General features: G+C 53.4%; 1 protein-coding gene across 2 annotated transcripts in view; it reads left to right on the top strand.

The window, feature by feature from the left end:
- The window catches only part of Col2a1 (collagen type II alpha 1 chain), a 29,481-nt gene that overhangs the window by 2,422 nt on the left and 14,548 nt on the right, over positions 1 to 12,511 (top strand). Inside the window, exons 2-18 of one of the 2 annotated variants that reach the window (XM_021182829.1) lie at positions 1,735 to 1,938; positions 3,063 to 3,079; positions 3,470 to 3,502; positions 3,626 to 3,658; positions 3,759 to 3,812; positions 3,953 to 4,057; positions 4,956 to 5,033; positions 5,670 to 5,714; positions 5,820 to 5,873; positions 6,208 to 6,261; positions 6,969 to 7,022; positions 7,315 to 7,368; positions 7,463 to 7,516; positions 7,796 to 7,840; positions 8,305 to 8,358; positions 11,155 to 11,199; positions 11,577 to 11,630. In XM_021182829.1, coding sequence (XP_021038488.1) covers positions 1,735 to 1,938; positions 3,063 to 3,079; positions 3,470 to 3,502; positions 3,626 to 3,658; positions 3,759 to 3,812; positions 3,953 to 4,057; positions 4,956 to 5,033; positions 5,670 to 5,714; positions 5,820 to 5,873; positions 6,208 to 6,261; positions 6,969 to 7,022; positions 7,315 to 7,368; positions 7,463 to 7,516; positions 7,796 to 7,840; positions 8,305 to 8,358; positions 11,155 to 11,199; positions 11,577 to 11,630 — 1,037 coding nt within the window. The remainder of the gene's footprint in view (positions 1 to 1,734; positions 1,939 to 3,062; positions 3,080 to 3,469; positions 3,503 to 3,625; positions 3,659 to 3,758; positions 3,813 to 3,952; positions 4,058 to 4,955; positions 5,034 to 5,669; positions 5,715 to 5,819; positions 5,874 to 6,207; positions 6,262 to 6,968; positions 7,023 to 7,314; positions 7,369 to 7,462; positions 7,517 to 7,795; positions 7,841 to 8,304; positions 8,359 to 11,154; positions 11,200 to 11,576; positions 11,631 to 12,511) is intronic. The other variant, XM_021182830.1, reaches the window with a different exon arrangement.

The following is a 12,511-nucleotide window of genomic DNA, read 5'->3' as shown; positions in this document are numbered from 1 at the left end:
CCCCCCCCCGGCCCCGTGCCCGCCTGCCGCCACCTCCCGGGCTCCGGCCCCGCGCACAGCGGAGACGAAGCAAAACAGTTCCCCGAAAGAGGTAGCTTTTTAATTGGCCGGCCACAAAGAATCACTTATGCCGCACGGCGGTAACGAGGGGAACCGGATCGGGCGGCCAGGATGCTATCTGTAGCCCCTTTCGTGCCACAATTAGGGTGGTGCTGGCTTCCTCAGACCGCACCTAGGCGATCTGGTTACTGCGTTGGCTCCTTTCTTGGGCAGTCATTTAATCCTACATTTTACTCCACGGATGTCTGTCTGTCTGCTGGAGGGTTGTGTCCGGAGCCCCAGCCACAAAGAGTCAGCCAGCAGCTCTCACACCCGGCTGGACCCGCCCCGCCTTTGGCCCGCGCGGCCCTAGGGCGCCCTTCCTGGGGAACCCGATCAGCTTTCACGACGCACCCTCCCCAGGATTTTCTCGGGTTGCCCTAGGCAGTCTTGGGCGATAGAGTGCCATTTCTTAGTCAAGACAGGACATCATTAGCCTTTCCTCACCTCCAGCGATATTAGCGCCGCCGGGGGTGGGGAAAGTGGGATTGGAGCCTGAGGCGGAGGAGCAGGAAGTATCCCAGCAGCTTCGACCTTTTTTCCCCTGGGATTCCTTCAGCTTCTCCTTGATTGTCTTATCTAAAGGCTAGATAGATGGATTTCTTCCAGTGGAAAAGAAAAGGGAGATTTTGATCTTTGGATTCTCGCCCTCCTTGAAGAGCAGAGGGCAGGCCCGTTTCTCCCCACGCCCACTGGGTTTGTGGCTCTTCGCTATTATTCACCCTCAGCTTTTGCCACTGCTTTTGAGATTTTGATGAGAAAAACAGCGCCGGGCGCTGCCTAGCACGTGGTGCGGGCTCTTCAGTCCCTGGCGCTCTCTTGTCAGCACCGTTCTCATGTGCAGGGCGAATTCCAGACGGCAGGGCGCTGGTGGAGAGGGTCCAGCCCGAGCTACTTCTTAGCATTCTTGGAGAATGCAGGTCTAGACTGGTCAGTCTTAGCCACGACTAGGCATTGAGAATCTTCTGCCACCCATATTGTGGCTGCCATCTTCAGTCAGAGGCAAGCCTTCTGGCAGGAGTGTCCCAGCCCGAGGGCTCGGCCTGCCTTTCAGATTATTATGTATTGCTTGTGTCTTCTAACGTTTGTAGGTAGAATTCTCCGCGCTTTCTCTGATTCTTAGCTGTCTCTGTATTTAGAAAATCTTGTTATTCCTAGAGGATGACAAAAAGGATGTCTTTGCTCTGCAGTTAGAGTGTCTCGCCATTTTTTTTTCTGTATTCGCCATCTTTACTGCCCCAGGGTTCCCGCTCAGAGCATCATCTCCCCCTATCACTCAGTTTCACCAACTACCCTTCCCTATCTCCATCCCCCCTCCCCCAATGCTGGGAAGAAGAGACATAGTAGAGTAACAGCCCTCCTTTATCTCGGATTCATGACTCCCACTCCACCCAACATACCAGTCTTGCACAGTGCAAAACATTATAGGTACTGTAGAATACATAGAAAGACAAATTATGTTTTTCAAAACTACTGTGTAAATTCAGTCTGTCTGGTGTGGTCTGCCACCTTACCCCCACCACTCCCTAGCATTTGCATTAATTGTGTCAAGTTTATTACAACCTCTTTCTCTTTCTCTCTGGCTCTTCCCCCCTCCTGCTTGGCACGCCGCCCCTCCCACCCCACTTGGTGCAGAGGAGGCTGGCAGCTGTCTGCAGAATGGGCAGAGGTATAAAGATAAGGATGTATGGAAGCCCTCATCTTGCCGCATCTGTGTGTGTGACACTGGGAATGTCCTCTGCGATGACATAATCTGTGAAGACCCAGACTGCCTCAACCCCGAGATCCCCTTCGGAGAGTGCTGTCCCATCTGCCCAGCTGACCTCGCCACTGCCAGTGGTCGTAATTTATTTATTTATTATTCAACATAAATAAATTACTCGGAGACACAGCAAATGCCTTTCCGTGGGTTTTGGCCTTCTCTTTGAAGCCAAGAAGCTGCTAATCAATCTATTTGATCCCACCAGCAGGGGCACAAAGGCAAGGCCACTTCTCAGTTCCACCAGGTTGAAGCCTGGTGAGCCTGAATCACTACAGAGACCCTCCCTCACCTAACACCCCAGGAGGATGCGAACAGAAACACAGTTATGCTTTCACAAAAGTTTCCCCTCCTGAGTCATGTCGGCTAATTAATTTAAGAAAAGCCAAAGGGGTAGCTGGGCTCTGGGATTTGAAAGGATGATCATGCCCCTGCAAGCTGCTGTGGTTACCCACTCCCAGCTAGAACCAGGGCTAACAAAGAAGAGTACAGCTGACCCCTTACCAGCACCCACACCCACGCAAGCGTCCCATCTCCCTACGGAGAGCGTGGGGGTGCACGCACAGGCTCATGGTTCCCTTCCTACACCTATGGAGAACAGGGCTGAACTGGAATGAGAAGTCGCCTTTCCTGCATGCTTCCCCTACACTGTTGCCTGGTATGGCGCAGACTCTCAGAGGGAGTCGGAGGCGCCCATACCGGTGCGGTGTGAGGACCCAGTGGAGCTTGCTGCTGTGGCGGGGGAGGGGCGTATGGGTCTGGGATGGCCCTGGCTGCAATGCTCTTTGTAACACCTGTGTCCTGCTCTCTTTTGTGCTTACGTCAAGGAGACTCCACGCTAATGTAAGGCTGGCTTCCTTAGACTCTTCTTTGGGAGGGCTCGGGTTGGGAAGGACTGCCTGACCTCTGGGTCTTCTGCGCTTTGCCCCCCCCCCCGTTGCCTCCTCCCCTGCTCTCTGCCATATTCCTGTACACTGTGCATGCTTCTTGACTAATGAGGTTAGAAGCACCTCTGTCCCTTCTAAGTCCCCAGCCACAAAAGGGCTCCGTGATCCTAACCCCACCACAGAGGGATTCCGGGGACAAACAGAAGGATGCACTTCCTTCCTCGGTTGTGGCCTTTTCCTTTCTGATCCTCCGAAGAGAGTTTGAGTGTCAAATTATCATCCCTGTCTCACTTCTCCTTCTCTGTCTTCCCTTGCAGGAAAATTAGGGCCAAAGGTAAGGCACCCCATTTTTAATTTAATTTAATTAATCTAATTACATTCTCACTCCCTGCCCATGCGATTGTATGTATGAGCGTGGACACACGCATGCTATGGCGCATGGGTGGCGGCCCGAGGAAAACATTGAAGACTTGGGTCTCTCTTCCCACCATAGGGCATTAGGCCAGCTCCGTCAGAGCCTTAGCCACTGGGCCATTTCACTGGTCCATGTTTTGCTTTCATGTGTCATGTCCTTCTTCAGAGGCACTGAGATGCTAATCTGGTCTGTGCCTCTTCTTTAGACCTCAGAAGATGTCCATCTGAGAGTCTAGGGTTGTGGGGTGGGGTTCTGTGTGGGAGCTCAGCGGGCTTGCTCAGCCTTCACCTGTCAATGTTTGTGATGCAGGGGCAGAAAGGAGAACCTGGAGACATCAAAGATGTAAGTACAAATTATCCCCACTGTGACCCGTCCCCACCACAAGTCACCTCAACCACAACCCGTGCACCTGCTGTCCCAAATGCACCCCTCTAACCAGTGGGCTCATGACTCTCTCTGACACAGATCATAGGACCCAAAGGACCTCCTGGCCCTCAGGTAAGAAAAGGAGAGATCTCTTTTTCCATTCTTCTCTGACTGCCCCTGACCCATCATGACCTCTAGTTTCATGTCAACACACCTTGCCCCTCACCTTCAGGGACCTGCCGGTGAACAAGGACCCAGAGGTGATCGTGGTGACAAGGGAGAAAAGGTGAGCAGACAGCAACAAATACTGATGTCTGTGTCCCCTGGGTCGTCTAAAGACCTGGCTACCTCCCAAGTGCTACCCAGGGCAGATGGTTCCAAAGGAAGCGGTGCTCCACTGATAACTTTTTTTCTCTTCCTGTCAAGGGTGCACCTGGACCCCGTGGCAGAGATGGAGAACCTGGTACCCCTGGAAATCCTGGCCCCGCTGGCCCTCCAGGTCCCCCTGGTCCCCCTGGCCTTAGCGCAGGAGTAAGTGTCCTTAGTTCTCCTTTCTCCAGGCTGACCCTCCAGAACTGTGGCTTCTAAATTGCTACTCTCTTACCTGGCAGCCTCCCAGAGCCAGCCAGCAGTACGCACATAGCCTGTTCACGGCCTGTAATTAAGGAGGATCGTGTATGAGGCTCCAGGCTCTGGGGGCTAAGGGCTGACTTTCTTTCACTCACTGGGTCTCTGTAAAGCAGGCCTTCAGCTATCTGGCTTCCTGGCACCCCACCATGCGGTTAATTCTTGGGGGAGGGTGTAGGGGTGCCCGCAAAGAATGACTGGGCACTTGTATTTCTCTGGAAGAGCAGTGACCACTGTCCTTGGAAGACATTTGTCCATAGCCCTTGCCAAGTACATTGCAAGCAACCATTCATTCTTATGAAAGAGCCCCACTGAGCGAAGGTGTGTGGCTACTGTCGTGTTTGGAATCACACCAGTCAACAAATTATATGACTGCCCACTTTGTAGGTGTGCCATTTGGAGGTCTGCTGTGTTTTAAATCCTTCAACTTAAACGGGTTCACAGACGCCTACTATAACCCTTCCCGAAATACCTCAAGACCAGATTTCAGCCCTTTGCCAGACATCAACATCGGAGAGAACAAAGGATGCCTTTTAAAGGCGATGTTTTACTTATGAATGTTTCAGAATATGAACGTTTATAAGGCAGAGCGTGAGGGACCGGGACCACCACAAATAACACTTGACTTCCCAAGGAAGTGATTCTACCACTGTCGCAAGGGCACACTCCCAAAACTTTGTCAGACCCCTTTGGCAATTCTGACTGGCTAGTCCCTAATAACTAGAGACTAGGTAGAGCTCCGAGCAATTAGGAATGACACCAGGGCCTCTTAGCCCCCTAACACGGCTCTGTTGCTTTGCAGAACTTCGCGGCCCAGATGGCTGGAGGGTTTGACGAGAAGGCTGGTGGTGCCCAGATGGGAGTCATGCAAGGCCCCATGGTAGGACTCCAGTTCTGTGCTTCCCGGACGGGAGGAGGGCACCTTTCGCAAAGCCAGAGACCCAGCAACCTCTGCCTTCGCGGATGATTTAGGGCATCTCATTTCCATCAGCCATGGGAAAACCTCTCATTTAACCCCGGGGGAGTTTGGTTTTTAATGGTGATGGATGCCAGTCTGGATGATGCTCTAGTGTGTCTAGGAGGAAGGGGGATGGAGTGATGCACAGAGCCGATGTATTAGGGGGCTGTTTGCCACTGCTCTTGGAAGGAGAACTGAAGAATGCAGACAGCAGCTACTGTTCTTCAGCATCCACCAGGCTTCCAGCAGGAAATCTCACCCTGCAGCGATGGCTTGGCACATGCTAAATGAAATTCAGACTTTAGTAAACATGGCCGCCATCCAGGAGGGAGCAAGGCCAGCGTCTCGGTCCAAATGGGGCCTATAAATAAAGATAGATGGTTGAGTGGGGAGTGGGAAAGAAGAGGGAGCAGCCGCCGGAGTCCCTTTGCCCCTCCCCCTCCTATTCCCGTACTATCTTCTTGTCCCTCTCCTGGCTGCTGGTCAGTAGAAGATGGAATCCTAGAAGCCAATGATAAAGCAGGCCAGTAAGCATCTCGTTTTTCTGTTCCAATGCAGGGCCCCATGGGACCCCGTGGACCCCCAGGCCCTGCCGGTGCCCCCGTAAGTGTTCAGTCTTTTCCTCTTGGGGGCGCTTTAGATGCTCATCATCCACATGACGGCGGCACAGATCGGGGGTCAACATGGTGTCCTTATTTCCCCTTTTAGGGCCCTCAAGGATTTCAAGGCAATCCTGGTGAACCTGGCGAGCCTGGTGTCTCTGTGAGTACCACAGGTTACCCTCTCCCAGGAGGTTCTGGGGACAATCTTCTCCTACCCAAGCTACTGTCTGCTCCCAGGCTTTGCCAGCTCTTTCCCACAATGGGAGTGCCTACCCATGGGGCACACCTGCAGAGAATCAATATGGCAGGAACTCCATCGTGACACTTCCCCTTAGGGGTCACCAGCCTGCACAGTCCCCTCCTCCCACCATGATCTACTTTACAGTTTTGTGACTACCTTTTTGTCTCTCTTCCTTGTAGAGTAACTAGCTTCCAAAGCGACCGCCTCGAGTTGTGTTTCCCTTCCAACCATGTCTTGAATTCTCTATTTGTAGGGTCCCATGGGTCCCCGAGGTCCTCCTGGCCCTGCTGGAAAACCTGGTGACGACGTGAGTAGACCCAAGAAGCCCCAGACCCAGAGAGAGGATGTGCTGGGGTTTGGGGTAGAGAGACGTCCTGAGGAACCAGGCTAGCCAGTCCTAAATTCCAGCTATCTACCACCCACATATCCTTTATTTGCAACTCAGCTTGCCAGATCCCTGGGGATCCCTTTAGATCCCACAAGAAGGAGAGTAATTAAAACATCATTAACTTCAGGAAGAGAAATGAGAAAGGAGAGAGCCAGCTGGGATGGGAGGACTCAAAGCACAGCAGTATAGAGAAGAAAAACAAAGCAAGAGTCGGTCAACAAACAGGCTACCATCATCTCAATTGTAAATGAGGTAGACAAACTCAGCCTGAGCCAGAATGTCTACAGAGGAGGGGGACATTAAAAAATAGAGAGAAGAGCTGGCTTTCTTGAGCTATTTTTATGACTGGCAGCACACAGCAAGGCCTCTGGAGGTCAGGGCATACAGGCCAGTCCACAGGGCTCTGGAGAGGGGACCGGACGCTTGCTGGGGACAGTGGAGTGAGGGCCCAGGAACTTGCCAAGGAATAAACCACAGAGGCATTCTGGGTCACAGGCATCTCCAGGGAGGGGGTGGTCAAGGTGGGCAGATAGCCAGATGCCCAGCCGTGGAGTGATTTGTTCCGGGCCCACTACGTATGCTCAAGAGACTGCCAAGAAAAATGAGATATCTCTCTTTCTGTTCAGGGTGAAGCTGGGAAGCCCGGAAAGTCTGGGGAAAGAGGCCTCCCTGGCCCTCAGGTAAAGCTTCATCTTCCCCGCTCTCACAGGCTTTTCCAGTCTCCCTCCTGAGTCCATACGGCTCACTTGGCTTGGTTAGCTCACGGTACTAATGGTACCTGCGTACGTAATGCCTTCACGCTGGATACCGTGTTTGTATGACCACAAGGTGATGCTCTGGGTTCGGCTGAAGGAGCTGTGGACACGCCTGGATGCCTGTTTCTGTAGGCCTAAGGGAGCTGGACTTGCAGGCGATCCAGCAGCGTTCACCCAATCTCTTCTTTCCTCTGAGTACCTCCTCTTTGTATTGCAGGGTGCTCGTGGATTCCCGGGAACCCCGGGTCTCCCCGGTGTCAAGGGTCACAGAGTGAGTATCATGGGTTAGAATGCTCGGGGGTTATGCACACTATTTCCTGTGTGGGCTCCCAGACATATGATGGAACCCTCGTCCTGTTTCCCAGGGTTACCCAGGCCTTGACGGTGCTAAGGGAGAAGCTGGTGCTCCGGGTGTGAAGGTAAAGGGGCCACAAAACACACAGGGGGTGGCGGGAGAGGACAGCTGTCCAGTCAAGGCGGCACTAATGGGGTTGGGAGTTAGAACATAGCTGGGAACACCCAGTCTACATCTTGGTACATGAGCAGCAGGCCTTAGAGTTTGGGGACATCGTCTCTCCCCGGACTGAAATTGATATGTCTCAGGCCTAATTGAGCCATCCAGACCTATCCATGACTCACCTAGGAAGTTTCTGGAAGCCAAGACTCCAAACACTGACCCTATATGTCTCTTTCTCCAGGGTGAGAGTGGTTCCCCTGGTGAGAACGGATCCCCGGGCCCAATGGTGAGTATGAGAGTCACCCCTGGGGAAGCCACCCCACACTCTGTAGTAACACCTGTCAGACAGCTACCCTGCAAACAGCAGCATTTCCTCCTTCATGCACTCATGCAAAGCTGTTCGCGCAGATTTATCCGATTATGAGCCAACCCAACCTGCAGCGTAGATTGTTCAGCATTTCACGCGCCCTTCCTCGAAGCAGGAACTGTTAGGCACGCTTAAAGCACCTTCCAGTTACTCTTAAAAAAATCTGTTTGTCTTCAATGATTTGGGTGACTCATCTGTTTTGAGAACTGAGCTGCATTCTCCATAGGAAGGGGCAGGAACACAGAGGGGTCTCCCTGAAGGAACCCCTGTGTCCTGGAAGCAGGACCTAGGGTCAAGATGGGGCCACCGTGGGTGGGAAGAAGTCGTGACGCAGACCAATATTATGCCAACTCACACTTTAACCACGCTGGTGTGTGTTGCAGGGTCCCCGTGGCCTGCCTGGCGAGAGAGGACGGACTGGCCCTGCTGGTGCTGCTGTGAGTAACACCCAAAGCCCGATGCCACCACTCGCTCAACACTTTATAGCTTACAAGTAAATTTCTCTTGACTCTCAAATCAACTCAGTGGTAACCCCAGCCAGGAGGGACATACCTATCTATGATCATAGTACCCGAGAAGCTGAGTACCTGAGGGGAATCATAAGTTCAAGGCCAGCCCGGGCCACACATAAGACCTTTCTCCACACTCCACCCCCCAACACCTAAGAAACAACAAAATCCAACTTGGTGAGGACTAGGGCGCATCATCGTTCCAGAACTTTCTATCCTGAGGTTTCCTACTCCCAATCTTCAGGTGGGGTGGGGCCTGCAGGGTGGAAGGAGAGCATACTATAGGAGAGTATGCTGATGAGAGTCCTCTTCCGGAGCCGGGATCCTTCAGGTCACCCCTTCTTCCGGAGTCGGGATCCTTCAGGTCACCCCTTCAATAGCCTCTGCTCCTTCCTGAGCCGTGCACGTTAGAGTTCAGGATCAGGCTTAGATGGTGCCAGCCCTCTATGCTATACACTCTGCTCTCTCTCTCTCTCTCTCTCTCTCTCTCTCTCTCTCTCTCTCTCTCTCTCTCTCNCTCTCTCTCTCTCTCTCTCTCTCTCTCTCTCTCTCTCTCTCTCTCTCTCTCTCTCGATTCCCATGGCAGCACCCTTGATGCGGTTCTGAGTAATGTCGAGATAGGACACCAGCGGTAGCCACCTCCTGACCCTTGGTTTAGAACCTGGCTTGCTTCTCTTTGTCTAATCTTCCCCCTCATTCTGTGAACTTGAATCTCTCGTTCCCATTTTAGAGAAGAGGGAACTGAGTCCCCGAGAAGAATAACTAGCTTAAGACAGACTGGGTACCGAGGGCCCAGAACCATGAGCTAGAGGACTGGCAGGCAGTGGAGGGCATAGGTGCCAGCGAGAGGCCGTTAGCTTGGCTCCCCAAGCAATAGAGAAGCCTTGTAGGTGCTTGGTCAGGCGAGTGATGTGATGAACGGCGCGCTTAAGAAAGATTCCGGCTTTCTATTGGTCTGCAACCCAGCCAACCAAGCTTTACGGCTTTCTATTGGTCTACACCCAGCCAACCAAGCTCAGAGGTCCCTCCTCCTAGGTCCTTGCAGGGCAACTGTGAGCAGCTGCTTTCCAGACCATGCATCTAGGCGGGAAAGTTCCCTCAGCAGCAGGTCTGCGAAACCAGCAGCCTGCACCCGCACTGCCAACCAGAGCTGGCCAAAGGCCTCGCCCCAGGGGCGCTTTGTTTGAAAGGAAGGAAGCTCTGGGCCTGCTGCTTCTGCAGAGTCGGGAGACCCCGGCCTGGGGATTTTAATGAGGCTCAAACCCAGACTGGCTCACTCACTGCCTCTCGCATTGTCTCTCCTTCTTCCCAGACACAAGCCCCAGTTCTTGGTTTTCCTTGGTGGTCTCGTCCACAAAGCAGTGGCAGCGCTGTTAGGAGATTCTGCTTAGAATGTTCTCTACATATGTGTTGGGCTTTTTTGGGGGGGGGCAGGGCTCCCCACTCTGCCTTGCTGTTTGCCGCGAGGACTCCCAAAGGCCTCCTGAGCCTAGAAGTTGTCCATGTAGGCCTCAGACACAGGCAGCTCAGACTGGGCCCTCTCCCCCTGCCTTGCTCTCTGCTGACTCCTGGAGGGAAGGTACTGTAGGGTTTCCCCAGTAACAGAGTTTTTCAGGGCGCTTGGGTCAGGAGAGCAGGCTTTGAATTCTCTCTTCCTTCCATTGAGTCTTGCTGTCTCGCCATGCCCCTCCCCCTGGCTGCCAGGCTAAAGGCTCTGTGAAGAGAGATGGCTCCCACCAGGAAGGAGACTGAGCACCACAGAGCATCCTTCCCTCGTGCTTCTGAGAGACAGAGACGTGCAGAAAGTCCCCCCTTAGCTCTGTGGTTCTCAACCTGTGGGTTGTGACTCCCCTGGCTGACCGCTATCTCCAAAAATACTTATATTATGATTCATAACAGTGGCCAAATTACAGTCGTGAAGGAGCAATGAAAATAATTTTATGATTGTGGCTTGCCACAACGTGAGGAATTGTATCAAAGGGTCACAGCGTTGGGAAAGTTGAGAACCACTGGCTTAGCCTTTTGGGTCTGGCAGGGACCCGGTCCGAGACCTGGTTGTGCCTAACATAGCGGTTCTTGGAGTTAGAGTACAAATTCTCAAGGGCACTGGAGAAAAATAAAGAGATGTTTTCACCCCAAACCAGTGGAACTCTCGGTAGCTCAAGTCTTTTAGAGAAGGGACAACCTCCATCCCCACCCCCACCCCCGCAAAGCCTCTGAGATAGGAGCTCAGGCGTGGTTGTAGACAGGGTCTGTCTTCATCGTGGGTCAGGTTCCCGGTCAGCAGGGAACATTGTGGGGATATTTGTGCTGTCCTGAAGAGCAGCTGACTGGGAGGGACCAGAGGGTACCTTGAGTTCACAGAGGAGAGAAGACGTTGCTTCTGCTAAACCCAGGATACCCAGCGCAGGGGCAGGCTCCTCCTTCCTTCTGTCCGGTTCCTTTTGCTCAGCCCACAGGATTTTTGAATGATCATTCAGCTTCAAGTCGGGAATACCGGGGACCTAACTGAAGTTTTAGAAGTGACAGGTCTGCTGGGAAGTTGCCCAAGCTTCCTTACCCACGAGGGCCAGCGCCCTGTGGCCCTCTCTCTGTCTGTCTGTCTGTCCCCTTGTACAGATATCCCAGGAAGGTTCCTCTGCTGCAGACACACACCTTGTTCATGCTCAGCCTGGGACACCCCAACACTGTTAATTGGCTCCTTTGTGTTGTTGTTGTTCACAGGGTGCTCGGGGTAACGATGGCCAGCCAGGCCCCGCTGGACCTCCGGTAAGTTGCTGTCCTTCTTAAGCAGGTGACAGTAGCTGTGCAGCCCTGAGGTCTGTGGGGTTGCCCCTGCACTTGGTGGCAGGGAGGAGGTGGCTCATCCCGTGAGCATGCTGTTGACACTGCAGCCTGACATCCCCTGCTGCCCCTAGCAGTCTCCTCTTTTAAGGAGAGAGGTCAAAGCCCCGTGGCTTCTCATAGACTCAGAAACTCTCCAAGAGGAGCAGGGTGTCTCTCTGGAGGTCTCTGGGGACAGCAGCCGTGGCAGTTTCTTCTAGCCACAGGGGTGGAATGAGTGGGAGGTGGAGCATCTCTCTTTGAGGCCTGGACAGAGTTCACTGACACCCAGCGCTCACCCTCTGCCCCCTTCTTCTCCCCAGGGTCCTGTGGGTCCCGCAGGTGGTCCTGGCTTCCCTGGTGCTCCTGGTGCCAAGGTGAGTGATCTGCTGGTCAAGCTGAGAATCTCAGAGGGTCAGGACACTCACTCTTCCTGTGGTCTTTGCTAAGGAAGGGTCCCTTTGCCACACATCCCCTCCCCCTAGCCTCTCTGTGTGTTTCCAGCATCTCTCGCTGACACAGAGTAAGGTTTGGTCATAGAGGCTGAAGTCCACCTAGTAGTCAAAGATGGGAAACCCCCGAGACCCCAGAGAGAAGAAGACTAAGGGAGGGATGGAAGAAGAAAACAAGCCTGGGGGTGGGCAGAAGCTGAGGTACACAGAAGGAGCTTAAAGGGATAGAGGGGGAGGGGCAGAGGCGGGGCAACTCTTCTGTGCATCCCCTGCCCCTTTCTTATTTCTACTTCACTTGGGGTGCTGGGCTGTTGTTAACCTGGTCCTTCCAAGGATTAATAGAGGCCAGCGGGAGGCCAGCCAGCTGGGGGGGGGGGAGCCCCTGTGGCCCAGAAGGGATTCCAGTGTGAACGTCCCTGAGAGTGAATAAGGAGCCTCCCTGTGTCACTGGCATCAGGTTGCTTTTCTACGCCTGGGGGTTTCCATGGCAACCAGACAGTGTCTGAGGCCCCTGGGAGCCCCGTGAAGGAGACCCATTGTGAAGAGGGACAGAGGAAGGTGAGGGGGGCCTGACCTTTAGAAAATAATAATTACCAAAGTGAAGTAAGAATGCCAGTGTGGAGAAACCTGAGGAGGCTCTGACCTCTCTCCAGGTCAGCAGCCGTCCCCGGCGGAGGCTCCAGTCCAGAGAGCCAGATCACGGAGCTGTGACTTTTAGGAAAAAGAAAGAAGAAAAATAAGAGAGGGAGAGAAAGAGAGAGAGAGAGAGAGAGAGAGAGAGAGAGAGAGAGAGAGAGAGAGAGAGA

Source organism: Mus caroli, chromosome 15 (assembly GCF_900094665.2).
Source record: "Mus caroli chromosome 15, CAROLI_EIJ_v1.1, whole genome shotgun sequence".
In the NCBI taxonomy this organism is placed as follows: Eukaryota; Metazoa; Chordata; class Mammalia; order Rodentia; family Muridae; genus Mus; species Mus caroli.
This window is presented reverse-complemented; position numbering and strand designations above follow the sequence as displayed.